The sequence below is a fragment of the Thunnus albacares genome, chromosome 6 (assembly GCF_914725855.1).
Source record: "Thunnus albacares chromosome 6, fThuAlb1.1, whole genome shotgun sequence".
NCBI lineage: Eukaryota > Metazoa > Chordata > Actinopteri > Scombriformes > Scombridae > Thunnus > Thunnus albacares.
Window position 1 is genome coordinate 1,046,038 of NC_058111.1, and position 21,756 is coordinate 1,067,793.

At 37.4% G+C, this 21,756-nt stretch overlaps 2 protein-coding genes and 1 non-coding gene across 10 annotated transcripts; 1 reads left to right on the plus strand and 2 right to left on the minus strand.

Annotated features, from left to right (window-relative positions):
- Positions 1-8,150: 8,150 nt before the first annotated feature.
- On the minus strand, positions 8,151-14,586 carry LOC122983789 (dual specificity protein phosphatase 14). Of its 6 annotated transcripts, none has more exons than XM_044353909.1 (4): positions 14,394-14,586; positions 11,881-12,049; positions 10,321-10,678; positions 8,151-8,986 (listed from the first exon to the last, which is right to left on the minus strand). In XM_044353909.1, exons 2-4 carry the CDS (start codon positions 11,882-11,884, stop codon positions 8,773-8,775), a joined length of 576 nt encoding a protein of 191 aa, XP_044209844.1. In that variant the 5' UTR covers positions 11,885-12,049; positions 14,394-14,586; the 3' UTR covers positions 8,151-8,772. The 6 variants fall into 6 exon arrangements, with proteins under 6 accessions (XP_044209844.1, XP_044209847.1, XP_044209848.1 ...); XM_044353912.1 differs by having other exon boundaries at positions 11,981-12,049; positions 14,394-14,585; XM_044353913.1 differs by lacking the exon at positions 11,881-12,049 and having other exon boundaries at positions 10,321-10,715; positions 14,394-14,585.
- Positions 12,547-12,629, minus strand: trnal-cag. The gene has a single exon. It is a non-coding gene; the product is annotated as a tRNA-Leu (tRNA).
- LOC122983770 lies at positions 13,343-17,806 on the plus strand. Of its 3 annotated transcripts, none has more exons than XM_044353876.1 (5): positions 13,343-13,743; positions 14,606-15,146; positions 15,823-15,899; positions 16,068-16,319; positions 16,529-17,806. In XM_044353876.1, exons 2-5 carry the CDS (start codon positions 14,642-14,644, stop codon positions 16,781-16,783), a joined length of 1,089 nt encoding a protein of 362 aa, XP_044209811.1. In that variant the 5' UTR covers positions 13,343-13,743; positions 14,606-14,641; the 3' UTR covers positions 16,784-17,806. The 3 variants fall into 3 exon arrangements, with proteins under 3 accessions (XP_044209811.1, XP_044209812.1, XP_044209810.1); XM_044353877.1 differs by having other exon boundaries at positions 14,616-15,146; XM_044353875.1 differs by having other exon boundaries at positions 13,345-13,743; positions 14,637-15,146.
- Positions 17,807-21,756: the final 3,950 nt, after the last annotated feature.

The following is a 21,756-nucleotide window of genomic DNA, read 5'->3' on the forward strand; positions in this document are numbered from 1 at the left end:
CACACATAACTGACAAAGACCGACTGAGATTTTCAAGAGTCATCTTAACACACACTTCTACTCATTAGTCTTTAACTGTGACTAACTTAAGCAGCTCAGGTATTTCTCCTGACATCTCTGTGATGTAAACTTCAGTGACAGCGGTGTGCATGTTGTGATGTGAACACTTCATCATGTTGTCATTGAATCCCACAGTTTATGTTCCCTCCAAATAATTTAAGCAGACATTATAACCTCTGATCTTTGAAAGATGTTTAACTCCACAGGTGCAACAAACTGGGCTTGTGTGTTGCTGTCATTGCAGTAACAATTACACAAGTTAATCTGGCAGAGAAATGTTAAACCCCAAAGATGAGATACGGTTGTTTTTGCTTTGAAACAGGCTGTATGTTTGGGTGTAAGTGTAGTCCTCAGAGCTGAACGGCTCAGTGGTGCAGCACAGTTCATCAGGAGTTCTCCTAGATTAGATTTAACACAGTTTGAAGAAAATACATCAAAATATAGTTAAGAATATTTCTGATCCCACAGTTTCACTAAACTCCATAAACCATCAGTAATGTAAATTAATCAGATGGATGGTCTAGTCTATGAAATGATGAGTGATATAAATCACTGTTTTTTATTCTCTCAGCTGTTACAGTAACATTTATAAAATTATTATGAAACAATTATGAAACTTGAACTTGACCACTGCATTCGCAGGAATATTTTCATCCTTTTTCTAATATTTAATTCATCAAGTGGTGCGATATTTTCACTCTCAGTGATGTGACATCATGTTCAAGCCTTGTCCTATAGGAGATGTGATCATATACAACAAAACAAAAGGTTAAATGTTAATTTAACATGTCAGAATTAAAGCTCCTTTCAGTACTGTGGATGCATCACTCAGCCAGATGTGGAAATAAACTGATTGTCATTCTTGCAAGTCACTGTTTAATTCAGCTCTATGTGCAGCAAACTTCAATAGTGAATAGAAAATAATCCCAACATACAACAGCACAACATGCTGTCATCTTAAAAATAAACAGGCTACAGTTTATGTTTACATGTCAGCTAATAAAACAGTCTGGACGTCATTTCGACATGAGATAAGACAGAAAGTGTTCCTTCATTCTCCATTCTAGTTTTTAGCAGATGTTTTAATTTGGCTTTGAATGTATTGATAAAACTGCAGTTCTTCATATCATCAGGTAGGACGTTCCACTGAGTTGTGGCTTTCACAGAGAAAGCTGACTGTCCAAATGCAGTGTGATGAAATGGTCCAATCATGTATAGAGGATATTCTGGAGGATCTAATAGAACTTATTGAGCGAGTGAACACATAGTCACATAGTGGAGGAGGACAAACCATTTAACATTTTATAAACTAGGCACAAACTTGAGAATGATCTAAAATTGTCAAAGCTCAGTAAATTGTTTTTCTCCAGAACCCTACAGTGATGGAAACGCATTGGCTTTTTGTCTTTAGAGTTTGTTTGTATAAGGACTCAAGAGGTTTGATGTGATGCAATAAGACATCTGGGAAAGAATCATAGCTGCATAAATATCTTGGCTGCATCCAAAGAGAGACAGTTTCTAATATGTCTAAAATTTGCTAAGTTGTTCTTTATGGTTTTAACCGTTTTTTTTAAACATGTTTCTTAAAGTTTAAATTTGGATCCTGTGTCACACCAAGATATTTAAAATCAGTGACTATGTCAATTTTTTCAGCTTTGATGAAAATATCAGCATCAGGAGGTTGTACCATGTGTTGTTTGTTTGTTAAAAAGAAATAAAGTTGTACATTTTGAATTGGACTGAAGAGGAATCCATCTCTTCCTTGAAATCAGACGGTAAAAACATGAACATGATTTGCCTGCTGGTTTAACAGTCTGACTGTTCATAGAGGAGTAAATATTACTGATACCAGCCTCGTCTGGGACTCACAGCCTGCCTACCTGAGCAGCACCTGGACGTCACTGACGTCATTCATTTGACTTTGATAACAGCAAATCAATAATACTGTAGAATGTTTCATATCATTTCATTATAAATTCCATTTATATTTAGTTCAGACAGAAAAAGGTTAAGAAGTGTGTGCTCAGTTGTGAAAATAAACATTGATATGTGAGGTTAAAGCAACTACACACACTCCTCATACAGGACGGCTTTTTATTGATTATATTGTTGGCCTTGGTTACAGGTTTGGCTATCAGCAATAACTAAGGACTATTAAATCAATAGAAATTATTATAAATAATTAAAGCTGCAAGCAGCGTCGGGACCTCGCACTCTGGCCCGTCGGGATCAGATCATTTTGCTTTTTAAAAATGATTGATATTTCTTACAAGTGTGGTGTGCTTTTATTTTGAAAGTTTGATTCAAATGTGTCACACTGTCAGGTGTGTAGAGACAATAAGTAACTGCAGCTGGACACAGAACGGGTCCTCGCAAGAATAGAGAGAATAGGAGGGGGAAAAAAAGGGGGGGGGGGGGGGGGGGGGGGTTGAATGCAGCTCATTTTTGTAGGATACAGCAGAAAGGTCTATATACGTCAGTGGCCGCTGGTGACTCAAAAAATTGGGGAGGAAAACCAACATGGAATCTTACAACTAATCGCATCAAACTATATCATTGTCCCCCACCTGATGAAATCGGAGGGGTGGGGAGCAATTTTATATGCCAATAAAACAATTTGCTTGAGTGGTGAAAAAGCTGCTTCTTTAAAGACATTTAGCATATACATATTGTCTCTAAACAAAGAAGTGCTCATTTTAGCCATGGACTGGTTCAGATGTGTGATTTTACCAACAAAGTGAAATTCAAATTTATAGTACTGTTCTATTGTGACAACAAATTTATGTTCTCATCAAAAACAGACAACATATCACATGATTTACTTGTGTTTCCTATGTATTTTCTTGGTACACAGAAATATATAAAGTAGCACAGAGCTTATAATGTGATACAGGAACAGATCAGTGCTGAATACTAGAAAGACTGAACACTGAAAACATTCACAGATCTATAAGTGTAGGTTCACATCAGAAAGTATTAATGCATGTATCAAATACATGACTTACACACTCTTATCTATGTGCACGACATACAAAATATAGTCTACAAAGCTGACATGTTAACACTAGGGGTGTTAACATGAACACAAAACTCACAATTCGGATCGTATCACGGATTTGAATCATGGATCAGATCATTATTAGGATCAGCGAAAAAAAAGGGGGAGACAAATAAAACTTTGTTTTCCATTAATTTTGTAACACACTTACAGCCAGAAACAGCAAGGAACTTTGGCCCATGGTCTTAAATGAAAACAACACTTAAGATGTCCAATGTTTGAATAAAATAAAATAAAATATATGAAATATTCAATGCTCAATTATTGCAATATGAGACATGATACCTTCCTCTTTTAAACAGTGAATGAAACAGCCTCTGTCCACATCATCAAAACATGATGATAACAAACATTCACCACTAACATCAGTTAGCAGCAAGATGCTAATTAGCTGCTCAGCTGCAGCAAATTAGACAGCAGGTAAACATAACTCAAATTTCACTTCTGACCCGTTAGATGCTGGTTTGATCGTTGCTCTTTAAAATCCCTATTAGCGACACGCTGTCTGCCCATGACTTGTACTTAGAGCAGTTTGTTTACTTTGTCTTAAATGAGACATTAAATTTAGCAATTAATCCACAGTTCATATGCCTGCCGAACCGTGGGGGGCGATCCATATGGATCAAGGATGAACTACAATCCGTTACACCACTAGTTAACACTTGTTATTCTAGTTACTTTAAGCTTATTACTCAATATACGACTCAGCTTAAAAACGAACTAAAGAAACTGTCAGAAGCAGCAGCCAGACCTCCTGCACACTCATTCACTAATCACACAACATCAATAGGTGACTGAACAACCACTCAATTAAAAACAAATGAATGAGTGAGTCCAGACAGCTCACTGTAACTTCAACAAGCAAACTAATCTTACCCACAACACATTATATGATCTCTGCTGCATTCTTGTTAAGGGGATTAAAAACATAAAAATGCCACACAGAGAGACATTTAACCATCAGAGATATAATTAGCGACCAAAGAGACAGAGAGAGAGAAGCTGTATCTGACTCACATTATCTGACGTCTTCTTCTTTCTTTCATGGAGATAAAGTATTCATGTCATAACGTCCATTTGTGGCTGTTGGTCATTTTGTATGTTAGTTAACAGAACTTTATGGCTGCTGGTTACCCAGTCTGATATCATTAGCAACAATGACAAACAAGCTAACTCTCCTGGTTGTTTCTCCGGTTGCTTCTCTCTCCAGCCTCCCTGGCGGTGTCCTGCTGTTGCTGCACTGCACAGTCCAGATAATTTCTCCCGTTAGCTTAACAACAGTCTTAACAGTCCTTCCATGGATGTATAAAGAGTCCTTCAGGCTGCTACAACAAGCCAGCTGTTGCACTGACTAAGCAAGAAGCTATCTACTGCTGCTACTCTGCCTTACGGTGGAGAGAATTGAAGATGAATTCTGGAAACTATCATTGGACCAACTCAATGTCAATATTGCATTCTGGTTGTTGATTGGTAAGGGAGGACGTCCTCCCTTGGAGCGTCATTTTACGTGTCATGGCCAATCACAGATTAGCATGAAAAAAAAGAAATACATTAAGTCCAATGTAAGAGATCCCGCCCTGCGGAGGGCAGCAGGCAACCGTCCTCCTCTGTCCCCCACTCCACCTCCACCAATTGTGGCCCCCCACCACTTCACACACTGCTCTTTCTCCTCTTGCCCTGCAGGTGTCGCTGTTGAAGAATTTTAAACAGAATTTCAGTTATGGATTTTTTCCAAAGAAGAGAGAAAAAATACTTTATAAATAATACTGAGATTTGTAATGGTTTATTTCAACCAAATATTCTTTTTTTATATTTTGATCTCCCTTTTGCCTCTCAAAAAATAGAAGAGGATCAACCTCCTCTGCCTTTATGGACATACAGTACATTATATACAAACTTTGTATGAAGTTTGGTGTTATTATCATTTATTTTACAATAATTATAGGTCTTATATTTATAATTCAGTGGTGGGGATGACCTATGAGGGGAAGGAAAAAAATGGAGTGAGGGTGACAGTTTAGTGATAAAGTGCTGTAGAAAAATAAAATCAAAACTCAAATTTGTTGCTCTGTACTGCAGTTTTTCCTTTATTAGGGCCTGAGCACCTAGTGGTTCGACAGGTGACAAAACAACATTTAATTTGAGTTTGAAATATTGATGCAGACTGAACTCAACCAAAGTCTGTCTGTTAACTTCCTGTTAATGGAAACAAAATGAGCTTTAACCACAGAGTTGAAATGATTTTTAACGTGAGAAACAACCGAATATTCCAGAGTTTCCTGCAGTCTTTTCCACAAACATCATAAAACATTTTTACACTTTTCTAGCTTTCTAATCTTCACACAACTATTTCCACATATGTAATGAGTCTGGTTATTGTTTCGGTTTTCATCTACAAACGTAATTAATCACAAGACGTTTATCACCTCAGCTCCACTGCTTCCTGGAGGAAACTCTGCTTTAAACCTTTTCACAGCATCCACGTTTCATTGTTGCTGGTTTGATGCTTTCTGTCAAACCAAACATCAAATGTAAGATGTTAAATAAATGTATTTGTCACTTTTTCTATTAAAAGATCAATTAGTCGATCGGTTATCAAAAACAAGGAGAAATGCCCACAAAACGTTTTATAACAACAACAAACAGAAAATCCTCAAACTGGAGTTTTTACTGGATAAAAAGCTGAAACTGCTGCTGATGAAGGTTTTCAGTGTTTCAGGAAGAGTTAAGGCTGTTTAATAGAAGATGAAGTCATCAGTCCAGCAGAGCTCAGACTCACCAGATGACACGTCGAAAAGGTTTTTATCTTCATACAATAATGAATTTGACACAAAAATATAAATTCCACTGCGATGTAACTGAATGTTGCATCTTGAGTCTCAAAAATATCATATATGTTCGCTTGGTCCCTTCAAGAGTTTTGGACCCACGACTGTCAATAAAACTGTTTGTTTCTGAAGTAAACTGTTCATTTTTGTTGTCACTCGACAGACAACAGAGAGACTGACGACACGAGCAGAACAACACCGACACAAACAGGAAATACACAGTAATAACAGTAAATGCAGCTCGTTTATGTGGAGAGATCTGATTGTTTGCTGCAGAGCCTCCGTCACACCACCTGATCACTTCGGGAGCGTCTGTCCCGACGTCCCCTCGTCACGTTCACCACTCCTTGTTTTTATAGACACAGACTGAGCTCTAAATATCAATTTATAGAAGAAATAAATATGTTTTAGTACAAAACTCTAGAAGTCCTTCAGTCTGTCTTCTGAGGACAACTCAACACCACTGTCCCGTCCCGTCAGGCGTCCTGTCAGGCGTCCCGTCAGGCGTCCCGTCAGGTGTCCCGTCAGATGTCCTGTCAGGCGTCCTATCAGGCATCCCGTCAGATGTCCTGTCAGATGTCCTGTCAGGCATCCCGTCAGGCGTCCCGTCAGGCGTCCCGTCAGGCGTCCTGTCAGGCGTCCCGTCAGGCGTCCCGTCAGGCGTCCTGTCAGGCGTCCCGTCAGGCATCCCTGTCAGGCGTCCTGTCAGGCGTCCCGTCAGATGTCCTGTCAGGTGTCCTCTCAGGCGTCCTGTCAGGCGTCCTCTCAGGCGTCCTGTCAGGCGTCTCTGCTGCTGCTGTTTGGTCTCTGCTGCTCATCTTCATATTCTGCAGCTCTATATTTATATTCTGCAGCTCTATGTTCATATTCTGCAGAACTATATTCATGTTCTGCAGCTCTATATTCATATTCTGCAGCTCTATATTCATATTCTGCAGCTCTGTATTCATATCCTGCAGCTCTATAGTCATATTCTGCAGCTCTATATTCATACTCTGCAGCTATATATTCATATCCTACAGCTCTATATTCATACTCTGCAGAACTATATTCATATACTGCAGCTCTGAATTCATATTCTGCAGCTCTATATTCATATTCTGCCGCTCTATATTCATATTCTGCCGCTCTATATTCATATCCTGCAGATCTATATTCATATTCTGCAGATCTATATTCATATCCTGCAGCTCTGTATTCATACTCTGCTGCTCTGTATTCATATTCTGTAAATCTATATTCATATTCTGCAGAAGTATATTCATATTCTGCAGCTATATATTCATATTCTGCAGATCTATATTTATATTCTGCAGCTCTGTATTCATATTCTGCAGCTCAGTATTCATATTCTGCAGATCTATATTCATATTCTGCAGCTCTATATTCATACTCTGCAGCTATATATTCATATTCTGCAGCTCTGTATTCATATCCTGCAGCTCGATAGTCATATTCTGCAGCTCTATATTCATACTCTGCAGCTATATATTCATATTCTGCAGCTCTATATTCATATTCTGCAGATCTATATTCATGTTCTGCAGCTCTATATTCATATCCTGCAGCTCTATATTCATATTCTGCAGATCTATATTTATATTCTGCAGCTCTATATTCATACTCTGCAGCTATATATTCATATTCTGCTGCTCTGTATTCATATCCTGCAGCTCTATATTCATGTTCTGCAGCTCTATATTCATATTCTGCAGCTATATATTCATATTCTGCACCTCTATATTCATGTTCTGCAGCTCTATATTCATATTCTGCAGATCTATATTCATGTTCTACAGCTCTATATTCATATCCTGCAGCTCTATATTCATATCCTGCAGCTCTACTGGAATACCTTTGCATGATTTATTAGATTAACTCTATGATCTCCGAGGGAAATTAGTTTGCAGTGTGTTCACAAAACAAGAAAGAGAAGCAATCCAAAATACACAAACCTACTACACACCATCCAGCAGTGTTAATGATGTACAAAGACTGACTGCAGTACTGACTGCAGTACTGACTGTAGTACTGACTGTAGTACTGACTGACGTACTGACTGTAGCACTGACTGTAGTACTGACTGCAGTACTGACTGCAGTACTGACTGTAGTACTGACTGTAGTACTTACTGTAGTACTTACTGTAGTACTGACTGCAGTACTGACTGACGTACTGACTGTAATACTGATCGTTTCTTCTTCTGTCACAATAAACTGATTTGTTTTTTTACATCGTTTCTGTCCAATCACAGCCGAGCTCGTTTCAGTGTTTCACTCACAAACTGCAGATCTGTTTATTCCAACTCTGCTCTTAGTTCAGTAGTTTTACTAAAAAGAAACCTGATCAATTGATCGGCTGATCTGATCAGTAACAGATATGAGACCAGTTTGGACTGAACAGCAGCATCTGTTTAATCTCATTTACAGAATTTAACATTTTAAACTTAAATATTTGTGTAACAGTTGCACAAATACATCATTCAGACAAACTGATGGAGGATTTAGAAAATAGAGTTAAAAGGATGTTTTTTAAAAACAGTTTTTATCAGGTAGCCACATGTTTCTGGACGTTTCTTTTCATTAAAAAATAGAAAACACCGACTTGAGTTTGTTGTTTTACACCTTTAACTGTCAAACAGAATAATCCCGACATCACTGAAGTATCTAAATCTCTTACTGACAAACAAGAAGCAAAGAATTTGCTTTTTCTGCCACATTGTGAGTGAAGTTTGCAGGTGTGGAAACATTCAGCTGTTTCCGCTGCAGCTCAGAGGGAAGAAACAAAACAATGAGAGTGTTTAATGTCTGATTAGTTTGTGGTCGTTCAGATGTTGACGCAGTACGCCACCGTGGTGTTCGTGTCCTCCAGAGCTTCAGGCAGGACTCCGCCGGACGTCATCGCCATCCGGACCGAGTTCCTGCCGAACAGCTTCCTCTCGTAGTCCATCAGCTGCCTCCAGAAACCAGCGTTCGGTCGGATGAACGGCCGCTGCTCCAGAACCTGTTCATGAGCCCGACGCAGGCTGAGACCCCCAAACCTGCAACACAGAGACCAGAACCCAGAGCTGGAAGAAGTACTTTACTGCAGTATAAAATACCAATACAGCAATGTAAAAATACTCAATTACAAGTAAAAGTCCTGCAAGAAAAATCCTACTACAGTAAAAGTACATAAGTATTATGAGCTTGATGTAGTTAAAGTATTGCAGTAAAAGTACATAAGTATTATGAGCTTGATGTAGTTAAAGTATTGCAGTAAAAGTACATAAGTATTATGAGCTTGATGTAGTTAAAGTATTGCAGTAAAAGTACATAAGTATTATGAGCTTGATGTAGTTAAAGTATTGCAGTAAAAGTACATAAGTATTATGAGCTTGATGTAGTTAAAGTATTGCAGTAAAAGTACATAAGTATTATGAGCTTGATGTAGTTAAAGTATTGCAGTAAAAGTACATAAGTATTATGAGCTTGATGTAGTTAAAGTATTGCAGTAAAAGTACATAAGTATTATGAGCTTGATGTAGTTAAAGTATTGCAGTAAAAGTACATAAGTATTATGAGCTTGATGTAGTTAAAGTATTGCAGTAAAAGTAGTGGTTTGGTCCCTCTGACTGATATATTATTATATATGACATCATTAGATTATTAATAGTGAAGCATCAGTGTTAGAGCAGCATGTTACTGTTGTAGCTGCTGGAGGTGGAGCTAGTTTACACTACTTTATATACAGTTAGCTAGTTTAGTCCAGTGGTTCCCAACCTAGGGGTCGGGCCCCTCCAAAGGGTCAGCAGATAAATCTGAGGGGTGGTGAGATGATTAATGGGAGAGGAAAGAAGAAAAAACAAAGTTCTGATACACAAATCTGTTTTCAGTTTTTGGACTTTTTCTCTAATCTTTGATTTTTGCTGAAATATTGGATCATTTGAACATTTATTGAAATGAAAGCATGTGAGAAGTTTAGAGGGAAAAATCACTATTTGGTGGAGCTGTTAACAACTCATAGACATGTGAAATGTGACCCCGACTACACACTGCTTTTTGTAAGACGTCAAAAGCCAAAAAGGTTGGAAACCACTGGTTTCATCTTTAACAATGTGTTGTATTTTAATAGCTTGTTATATTATCCATTGAGTCAAATCTTCATCTGAAAAGTAACTAAAGCTGTCAAATAAATGTAGTGGAGTAGAAAGTACAATATTTCCCTCTGAAATGTAGAAAGTAGCATCACATGGAAATACTCAAGTAAAGTACAAGTACCTCTAAACTGTACTTCAGTACTTAAGTAGTGTATTTAGTTACTTGCTGAACCACATCAGAGACCTGAACTCTGACCTCCAGGGTTAGTAACAGTGACAGGTGAGTGTCTGCTGACCTCATCAGGTAGGCCATGATCAGAGACGGGGACCGGCTCCTGCCGGCGCTGCAGTGAACCAGAGTCGTCCCCGTCCGGTTCTGGTGGATCCGCTCCGCCACGAGGTCGAAGTACCGTCCCAGCGGGGCGTGAGGTCGGTCCTGGACGGGGACATGGAGGACCTGCAGGCCATCCAAATGCGGGTAGGAAACGTCCTCCAGCCCACTGGAGTTAATGATGAGAGAGACGCTCCTGCTGGACAACACGCTGAGGTTCAGAGCAGAGTCCAGACCGCTCAGGAAGAGACCAGGACCCACCTGAGACACCTGAGACCCCGACATGAGGAGCTGCAGGAGGACCCCTCCAGGTGGGCAGAAACCTGACAGACACAGTCAGACTGTTTGATTCTGAAGAATCTTTAGAGGTGAAAAAAGAAAAACTTTGAAAAACATCATAAAAAATAATTAAAATGTTCACTATTTGTCATGAAGACATTTTATATTATTACAGCTGTGTTTTATTATATTATTAATGATCTGTTTATACAGCAGCAACTGTCCTGGGAGGAGTTATAGTTATTGATGAATACATTCATAAACACTTATATCTGCTTATAACTACATTATAGAGAGTTATAAACCATTTATTAACTCTTTATGAACGATTATTCATGATAATTTGATTGTGTTTGGTTCTGTGACTGCAGCAGGAATAATCAAGACAAAACCTAACAGATATATTTTCTCATTAATGCAGCAAAATTTGATATTTATGAATCAAATTACAGGATAAAAAGTCACATTTTTGATGTAGCATCTTATAATGTTGCCTTAAAATTAATATTTTTATTAATGTAATGAGCTTCCATAACAGTAGCGCAATGATTAGTTGGTTTCAGTAAATTTTCCATCATCTGGTTTCAGCTCCATAAATGTGAGGAGTTGCTGCTTTTTTGTCATATAAGATGTTAATAAATATTTTGAGGGTTTTGGATCGTTGGTCAGAATAAACAAGTAATTTGAAGATGACACCTCGGACTCAGGTAAATTAAAAAGGCCATTTTTGTATATTTTCGGACATTTTATTGACTAAACGAGAAAATCATTGGCAGATTGATTGATGAAAAAATCGCAGTCCAACAATTAAAACTTTTCTGTTATTTTTACATATTTTGGTAAAATCTTGTTTCAACGCTGTGATTCAGTTTTATGTCTCATGTGTTTGACTGTAAACTGACTTAATAGGGGAGACCGAGGATGGTTGTCACACTTTTGACATTTCTGTCTGTAGCTTGGAGCTTTTTTAAAACCAATGCATTCAAAATGTGATGCAAACTAGCGACGTGTGTCTGCTATTAAATGATGCAGCTGTTATCTCTGCAACACAAACTGAAAATGGTTTAGTCTCAAACACAAGAAGTTAAATGTGACAGTTGATGCCATAGTTGTAACATTATGAAATAAGGATTGTGATAAAAACGTAAGATATTGTGTGTGTGTGTCAAGTATGTTATTCATCAACAGAGTCACAGTCCTCCTCTGGTTCATCAGTGAAGACTTTGTCTCCACTATGTTAACCTACACATAGAAGTTCCTTTGATTCCTTCTCTTCTAACTTCCTCTCTTTACACAATCATACAACATTTTGCTGCAGATCTGATGGACTTTCTCTGCTTTTTTACATCATTTGATGCTCTCTTCGAAATGTTGAGAGGAAGCCGTCAGTCTTTCTCTTCCAGGACCTCGGCATACTGAAAGTCAAAGTAAACGTATTAAATACGATGAAATGTTTGCTTGGGGTAGGTTGTAGCTAACTCAGACTCTTGTAGCCATGAACTAGCTTACAGATAAAACATTAGCACTAACAACTTGCATGAAAGATATCTACACAGACAAATAATTAACATGATTTAAGTTTGATGAGTTTATCTACAAAGCAGAATCACAAAAATAAATGAAGAATTATTTTTTTCTTTCTGAAATGTGGAACAAGGACTAAACTGAGCATGTGCAGAGTGAATCGGGTGAATTGTAACTTGCTCCTGATTGGAAAAATTGAAAGTGTTACAACCATCCCTGGTCTCCCCTACTGCATGTTGTTTTTGATCGAAGTTCATCACTAGTTTTTTGTTTTTTTTAAAGGTGACATAATCGACTTCATTCAGTAACACATTTCATACAACTCTTAGGAAACTTTTAATACTTAAATCAACAAATCTGAATGGAGAATATTAAGAAAAGGAGAATGTGTCAGAAGTGGGATTCGAACCCACGCCTCCAGGGGAGACTGCGACCTGAACGCAGCGCCTTAGACCGCTCGGCCATCCTGACGTCTTCTCCACTGTATTACTATAAGTAATTATAAAGACTTTATATTAAAATTCAACGTCAATTATATCGTATATATGGTTGAGAGAACGATTGAAAGTGACTTTAATCAGCTATTTCTACCAACAAGTCAGGAGCGTAATACGCCGCTTTACAGATCACTTAAAATAACGATATAATAATGTTTTATGGTGGGTGTGTGTGTGTGTGTGTGTGTGTGTGTGTGTGTGTGTGTGTGTGTGTGTGTGTGTGGTTAAAGTCTGGTTAGGTTTAGGCACAAAAACCACGTGGTTGGAGTTGGAGAAAGATCATGGTTTGGGTTAAAATGATTATTTAAAACGTGGTTAAACGTGGAAACCATCGGCAACAGCAAACACCGCATTCCGGTAATAAACGCAATAAAATGCGGTAAAAATGTCCCGACGGTTAAAAACGTGACACTGACGGTCGGAGCGGGAAGCGAACCGCGGGCTCCTGCAGCTTTTACCTTCCGCGGGTGCCATTTTTTTCCCCCAGGATGGTGAAGTCATGAGCCTTCCTCCTCTGCCTCTGATTGGCTAGTACCGGTTGCCTTCGTTGATTGGGTTGGTTAGGTTTGGGCATGAGGAGTGAGATTGGTTAGGATTAGGGAAAGAATATCAGGGTAAGCCAATCAGAGGCAGAGTAGGGCGGGTCGTGACTTCGCCATCCTAAAAAATAAAAATCTTTTCCCGGGTCATAATTACTACAGCCGTCAGATGGCGCCTGTCACTCAAATCTAACAGATGACTGATATAACGACCTACAGTCAAAGAATACAGAAGCACTAATGTAATCAATTAAACAGTGTAAATTATTTGATATAGTGTCGTTTTTTTTGATTGGACAGGCTCATTACTACTGTTTATCCAACATGGCGGCTTCCCGGGTTGAAAATAGTTATGTGAGCTCGAGCTCAGATCCTCCGTCTGCTCTGATTTACATAAATAACTCCAAAATCAGGATCAATAACGGGTCATTGACCGAAAAATCGGCAAATATTCAGGTCAAAGTGCAGCCGGGACATGTCCGGGTTACAGTCACGGGATAATGAGTCACAGTTTCACTTCAGGTTTCATTCGGACAGACTGACACACAGGTAAGATCTGCTTTATATCTAAGTTACACGTTTTAAACCCTATAGACGTAAATAAAGGTAGTTAGTTAGTTACAGCTGCACAGTCAGAGTGTCTAATTAAAAACAGTTGAAGATAAACTGAACGTCTAAACACTAAAATACATGCTGGTTTAGGGCGTATCAGGCCAGTAAGACCAGCATGTATTTTACACCAAACTTCATTCAAGAATCTGACAGTTTAATGCTTCCTTCCTTATTTGCGCTTATTCATGAGCTGTATCACAGAATTTAAGCCATTTTCTCCGCGGACTGAACACTCTGATTTATTCGGCCTTCAGGTGACTTTATAGAAACATTTATACTGGGTTTACTGGTGAATCTCTGACCAGATTACAAAGGATTCTGCGGAAGAAGACGACGCGGGTCAACAGTTAAAAACATCGAATTTCTTTTAAATAAGTGTTTCTCCTTTTATTAGTTTGGTGCCGAATACAAGAATAGCTCCTAACGATCCGTTAAATACCCGGATTGCTCTTCCAGCAGGTGAACTTGTGCCTGTTAGTGAAGAACTTCTTTTCTGCCACTTGTTGAACGGAGTCTGGTGAGAAGCGCGTCGTGTTTGTTTGAGCTGTCAGAGTGAAACAGACTGAAGCATTAAAGGAAACTCTCACCTGTTTACTCCTGATTTAAACCAACCTGAAGACTTTTGGACAGCAGCTTAAAATAAAATAGCCAGGAAGTCAAACCATCCGGTCACGAGCTTCAGGTTTTTCAAAATAAAAGCCATGAGCTAGATAGGTAAATTTAATTGTCTCAGCTGTTAATAAAACTCTGACTTCAGTCCCAGAATTCAGACTTTTGTTGCGTCTGAAATGATTCACAGTCTGATTCAGTTGTTTTCTGCTTCGATGAAGACGACATGAAAATGCAGAATCAACAAACCAACAAGAACCAGAAGCCCGTCCTGCCTCAGGTCCGGTACCACCCGACCATCCAGACTGGAGCACCAGCAAAAACAGGAACCAGACAAACCCACAAGACCAAACCTGGAGCTCAGACTGGGATTAAAGCAGTCCAGCAGAACCAGGATGCTGATCAGACTGCTCAGGTTGATCCGGTTCCTGCAGTGAGACGCAACCAGAAACAGACAAAGAAAGCGGATCAGAGAGTTGCTGCAGATCCAGATCCTCGTCCAGCAGATCCTCCCAGACCGGAGCAGGTCCCTGTGGGTCTGGGCGTCAGGCTGGACAGGTGTGTGGTGGAGCAGGTGGAGGTTCTGACTCGCGGACAGAGCACCAACCAGGACTGGTTCACCTGGAGGAAGAACCGGATCACAGCTTCTGTGGCTCACCGCATCGCTCACTGCCGCTTTGTTCAGGGGAAGAGCAAAACCCCGCCCCCCTCCTACCTGGCTGCTATCACAGGTAGGCCACGCCCCCTCACCATTATTGTCATTATTGAAAAATCTGATTGTTCTCTCAATTAATCGATCAATCATCTGGTCTGCGAAATGTCAGAAAACAGTAAAAATGTCCTAAAACTGAAGGTGACGTCTTTAAATGACTTCAGTCAATTCTGAATTGATTAGTTGATCGACTGAAAATTGATCAGAAACTAGTTTGATAACTGATTAATCGTCTCTGACATTTTATAAACTATACGATCAATCAAGACAATAGTCATTAGTCTGATCAACAGTCCAGAACCCAAAATGTTTAGTTTACATCACACAAGATAAAGTTTGTATAAATACTGATGTATAGAAACTATTTTATAAAAAGTCTTCAACTCACCTTCTGTCTGTTTACATGTAACGTCAGTCTGAGGCTGTGAAAAGTTTTCATCAAGAAGAAAAAGAGTTTAAAAGTTAATGATAAAAATAAAATATTATATAATATATATATGAAAGATTAAAATTGTGACACTAAAATGTAAAAATGTATATATTTATGAGCCATGAGTCCTAAATGTTTATCAATCATAACTTTTCATGGATTTTGGTTTTGTTTGGATTCACGAGGCCTGCTGACGCAAACAAACTGAACACACAGATGCAGCATGTTTGAATCTTTCACGATAAACCTGACTGTGACCCGGCAGGTGAGGAGCGGCGCATCCAGACCAGAGCCATGAGCTGGGGGGTCCAGATGGAGGCCGAGGTGGTCCGCAGGTACCAGGTGTGTCTCACAAACCCGTCTGATGATGAAATTATTAGACGCTATTCAGTTCATAACATCCATTTATTATAATAACATATCAGCGTATTATAATATATACTCACTATTAATATATGATATACTGTCTTCTTGTTCTTCTACCTGTCTGGTGTCTCTGTGGACCTGCAGAAACTGAAGAGCGCAGCGTTGCGTCGCTCCGTCTCCGTTCAGGACTGCGGTTTGTTCATCGACGCTCAGAGGCCCTGGTTGGCTGCCAGCCCCGACGGCATCGTGACGGACAGCCGGACCAGCCAACGGCTGCTCTGCCTGGAGGTGAAGTGTCCCTACAAACACAGACATAGACGAGTGGAGGACGCCTGCAGGGACGACCCCGCCTTCTGTCTGGAAATACAGAACGAGAACGGACGGGAGCCTGGGACGGTAAAAAAAACATTTTACCGTCCACAACTGTCTGTTAACTTCCTGTCTTCTTGTTGTTGTCCTGTCCATGTCGTTAATGTCCCGTCTTCTCCTTGTCATTGACTTCCTGTCTTCTCCTTGTTGTTAACTTCCTGTCTTGTCCTTGCTGTTAACGTCCCGTCTTCTCCTTGTCCTTAACTTCCTGTCCTCTCCTTGTCTTCCTGTCCCAGTCTCCGGTCTACCGTCTGAAGACGTCTCACAGTTACTTCACTCAGATTCAGTGTCAGCTGGCAGTGACGGGTCTTCAGCAGGCCGACCTCGCCGTCTTCACATTGAAGGAGACGGCCATCGTCCCGGTGACCTTTGACCCCGACCTGTGGGAGGAGACGGTGTCCAAGCTGCAGGTGTTTTACAGAGACGCCTTCCTGCCTCACCTGCGAAAGAAGATGCAGCCGGACGCAGTGGGATGGACACCGGAGCTGTAGAGAGGACGTCCTGTCGACCCCTGACCTCTCTGTGGAGGGGTTACCATGGTAACTAGCTACTGTAGCAACACTCCCTCTCTCCTCCTGCGCAGGACGGAGTCTGACTGCAGGACATGGTTCGGTGTTTGGAGTTTGTTCCAGGAAAACAGAAACATCATCTCAGTGTTTTCACGTTAGAACAAGAAGTTTATCATGTTACAAGAACTCGTTACTACAAAACAAATATTCTGTTTAACAAGAAACTTTATTTCATAAAATCAACATCTCATTAAAACAACGTTTTCTTCTCTTTCATCCTCATGTACGTTAATGGGGTGGACAAAATATTATGAACACTCCGGTACACCAGCAGCAACAGGAAGTAGAATTATCACCTTTCTGACAACGTCAACAAAAACTGAAAATGTAGAAGCTTCATGATGTAGAATTTATATCAGAGCTGCTGTGTTGGATTGCATCAGATTAAACAGGTGCTCCTATACACACAATATGTATAATAGAGCTGCAAACTAACGATTATTCTGTTGATTATTTTCTCAATTAATCGATTAGTTGTTTGGTCAATAAAATGTCAGAAAATGTCGATGACTGTTTATAAAAGTCCAACACGCCGTCATCAAATGTCTTGTTTTGTCCACAACCCAAAGATCTTCAGTTTACTGTCAGACAGTAAAGAAACCAAAAATATTCACATTTAAGAAGCTGCAATCAGAGAATTTGAACCTTTTTCTTTAAAAAAAAATCAGAACAATTAACCGATTAAATTAAAAATAGTTTGCAACTAACTGATTAATTGTTGCAGCTCTTAATACATAATTTAAAAATGAAACAATAAAAGAGAAACTGAGTTCAGCATCTTCACTGATCTGTTACAAACTGGTTTATTACAGATTTATTATGTTATTTGTATTTTGGATCAACAGAAGCTTCACTTTCTGTTACAAACTCATTTTTATTCTCATCACTGAAGAACTTTGTAACCCGTTTTTGAAAAAGTCTAAAATCAATAAAGCTTTGATTATTTGTATTGTTTTCTGTTTTTTGTACATTTTCTCCTGTTAACACGATTCTGATGATTCAATCAATCAGGTTAATAAGTTAGTCAATGATTTTCTGTGTGAGGAGAAAAGGTGTGTTGGTATGAAAGAGTCTACGATCTTCCACATGTTGAGTTATAACATTACTGCCTTTGATTTGTCCACACTGGACATTTACAGGGTGACAGGAAGAAGATGAAGGTTGGATTCATTTCCTTTAAAACCTTCATCATCTCACAGGAGAGACAAATCAATCAATCAACCAATCCTCTGACAATCCGAGTCAGTATGGAAAAACCTGTATCTACAAAATTATACCTCTACATGGTTTAATCTATATGGTTTAGTCTGTATGGTTTAATCTATATGGTTCAGTCTATATGGTTTAGTATATATGGTTTAATCTATATGGTTTAGTATATATGGTTTAGTATATATGGTTTAATCTACATGGTTTAGTATATATGGTTTAATCTATATGGTTTAGTATATATGGTTTAATCTACATGGTTTAATCTATATGGTTTAGTCTATATGGTTTAGTATATATGGTTTAATCTATATGGTTTAATCTATATGGTTTAATCTATATGGTTTAATCTATATGGTTTAATCTATATGGTTTAATCTACATGGTTTAATCTATATGGTTTAGTCTATATGGTTTAGTATATATGGTTTAATCTATATGGTTTAGTATATATGGTTTAGTATATATGGTTTAATATATATGTTTAGTCTATATGGTTTAATCTATATGGTTTAGTCTATATGGTTTAATCTATATGGTTTAGTCTATATGGTTTAGTCTATATGGTTTAGTCTATATGGTTTAGTATATATGGTTTAATATATATGGTTTAGTCTATATGGTTTAGTATATATGGTTTAATATATATATGGTTTAGTCTATATGGTTTAATCTATATGGTTTAATCTATATGGTTTAGTCTATATGGTTTAGTATATATGGTTTAATATATATATGGTTTAGTATATATGGTTTAATCTATATGGTTTAGTATATATGGTTTAATCTATATGGTTTAATCTATGGTTTAGTATATATGGTTTAATCTATATGGTTTAATCTGTTTTAATCTATATGGTTTAATCTATATGGTTTAGTATATATGGTTTAGTGTATATGGTTTAATATATATATGGTTTAGTATATATGGTTTAATATATATATGGTTTAGTATATATGGTTTAATCTATGTTTTAATCTATATGGTTTAATCTATATGGTTTAATCTATATGGTTTAGTATATATGGTTTAATCTATATGGTTTAATATATATGGTTTAGTGTATATATGGTTTAATCTATATGGTTTAATCTATATGGTTTAGTATATATGGTTTAATCTATATGGTTTAATATATATGGTTTAGTCTATATGGTTTAGTGTATATGGTTTAATCTATATGGTTTAATCTATGTGGTTTAATATATATGGTTTAGTCTATATGGTTTAGTATATATGGTTTAGTATATATGGTTTAATCTATAATGTTTAATATATATGGTTTAGTATATATGGTTTAGTATATATGGTTTAATCTATAATGTTTAATATATATGGTTTAGTATATATGGTTTAATCTATAATGTTTAATATATATGGTTTAGTATATATGGTTTAGTATATATGGTTTAGTATATATGGTTTAATCTATATGGTTTAATCTATATGGTTTAGTATATATGGTTTAGTATATATGGTTTAGTATATATGGTTTAATCTATATGGTTTAATCTATATGGTTTAGTATATATGGTTTAGTATATATGGTTTAGTATATATGGTTTAATCTATATGGTTTAATCTATAATGTTTAATATATATGGTTTAGTATATATGGTTTAGTATATATGGTTTAGTATATATGGTTTAATCTATATGGTTTAATCTATATGGTTTAGTATATATGGTATAATCTATATGTTTAATCTATATGGTTTAATCTATATGGTTTAGTATATGTGGTTTAATCTATATGATTTAGTATATATGGTATAATTTATATGGTTTAGTATATGTGGTTTAATCTATATGATTTAGTATATATGGTATAATCTATATGTTTTAATCTATATGTTTTAGTATATATGGTACAATCTATATGGTTTTGTATATATGGTTTAATCTATATGTTTTTGTATATATGGTTTAATCTATATGTTTTAGTATATATGGTTTAATCTATATGGTTTTGTATATATGGTTTAATCTATATGTTTTAGTATATATGGTTTAATCTATATGGTTTAATCTATATGTTTTAGTATATATGGTTTAATCTATATGGTTTAATATATATGGTTTAATCCTGCTATCTGTAAATCGATATATTGGGGGAAATTCGTTAGAGAAGGTTTTTCCTTGCCGACACAAAGGCGACAGATGACTGAATATTTTAAATTGGACAGTAAAGTCATTAAAAATTAAATTAAAAACAGTCTATATGACGTAAGAGAGAAGTCATAACAATAACAGCAACATAATTAAAGATGTTTAAAGCTGCCAGAGAAAAGCATCAGCTTGTTATAAAATGCTGCTAAATGTGATAAAAGTGAGAATCTGAGACGTTTCTGGTCAAAGGACAGAAGATAAAGAGAAACTGTTGTTTTATTTATTTATTCAGTTATATGCTTAAAATATAAATAAACAAAAAAACGCTCCTGCTGATTCTCCAAAACCTCCGTCAGCCTTCAGACTGATTTTATTTCTATTAAAAATCATCCTGCAGAGAGAAAAACATCACAGGAAGTTGTCCTCGTTTCCTAAAGTCACGTGATCAATGTGGTGAAAATGACCTTTACAGACGTGAAGGTCACTTTGAGTCAGCTGACGTCACAAAATCAGTAAAAACATGATTGTTTTCATTTCTTGAATAAAAAATGTTTGTACAGTATTGATACGAGGTTTGATATTAAACAGAATATTCAGATTTACATCATTTAGTTTGTTATAATCTGCATTAAGTCAGTACAGACGACTTCAGACCTGAAGTTTGATCAGTTCTCAGGAATATTTCACTCTTTTTACAGGTTTTGTTTTACCATGAAAGAAGTTTGGTTTATATAATCAGTATAATCAGCTGGTAGCTGATTGGTTAGTCTTAGTGAGTTTATACCATCTGTCTCGTTTCCTGTCCGTCTCAGCTGTTGTTGTTTGAGTTGTAACAACAACCATAAAACATGTTTTAATTCAGCATCAATACTCTGATCAGCTTTAAAGGCTCAATATGAAACGTTTCCATCTTAAAATGTCTATAAACTACTAGACCTATGTGATGTATTCTGTTGAACTTAAATTATCCAAAAAGTTTCCAACAACCTTCCAACTCAGAGGAATCTGTAGTTGTAATCAAAGTATTGATCCGTTTCATCTGGTCGCCTGTCAGACGTCGGCGTTGAGGTTGTTACCAGAAACTGTTCTAAATGGACTTTTTATCCAGTTTTAAGCCACATTGGTCGTTTTTAACTGAATCTTTTAACCAGATGAAGGATTTTAGTCATCGGACGTCTGGATCTTCAGTTATCAGAGGAACAAGCTGAACAAACATTAGCAGCAGCTCGGCTAACGTTCAGCCTCCACACGTCCTGAACAGCATCAGAGAAACACTGATGTTTCACATGAAACTGCTTTATTCAGTGTTTTTACTGGTTTTAATCAGCGCGTCTGTTTATTCTGGAGAAAAAAAACCTCCTGAACCATCAACACTGGAGGAATCCTAACTGGGAGCAGCTGGTAGTTCAACAACAACTCCCATGATGCCTTGCTGCTTCACACCATCATCACACTCCGTCTTATGTTATTGTTTTGATTGAGACGCCGAACGGCAGAAATTACATGTTGGGTTTAAAACACAATACTGAAAAGTTCAATTTTAACATATTAAAAAAAAGTTTGTTTTGACTGAAGC

Bases quoted from the DNA above. Each gene is read 5' to 3' on its own strand.
- LOC122983789 (XM_044353908.1), bottom strand. The intron at 8,987-10,320 runs GTCAGCAGACAC...TCTGTGTTGCAG, and splicing joins ATCATGGCCTACCTGATGAG to GTTTGGGGGTCTCAGCCTGC.
- LOC122983770 (XM_044353876.1), top strand. From the start codon at position 14,642: ATGAAAATGCAGAATCAACAAACCAACAAGAACCAGAAGCCCGTCCTG. The intron at 15,147-15,822 runs GTAGGCCACGCC...GTGACCCGGCAG, and splicing joins CTACCTGGCTGCTATCACAG to GTGAGGAGCGGCGCATCCAG. The intron at 16,320-16,528 runs GTAAAAAAAACA...TTCCTGTCCCAG, and splicing joins ACGGACGGGAGCCTGGGACG to TCTCCGGTCTACCGTCTGAA.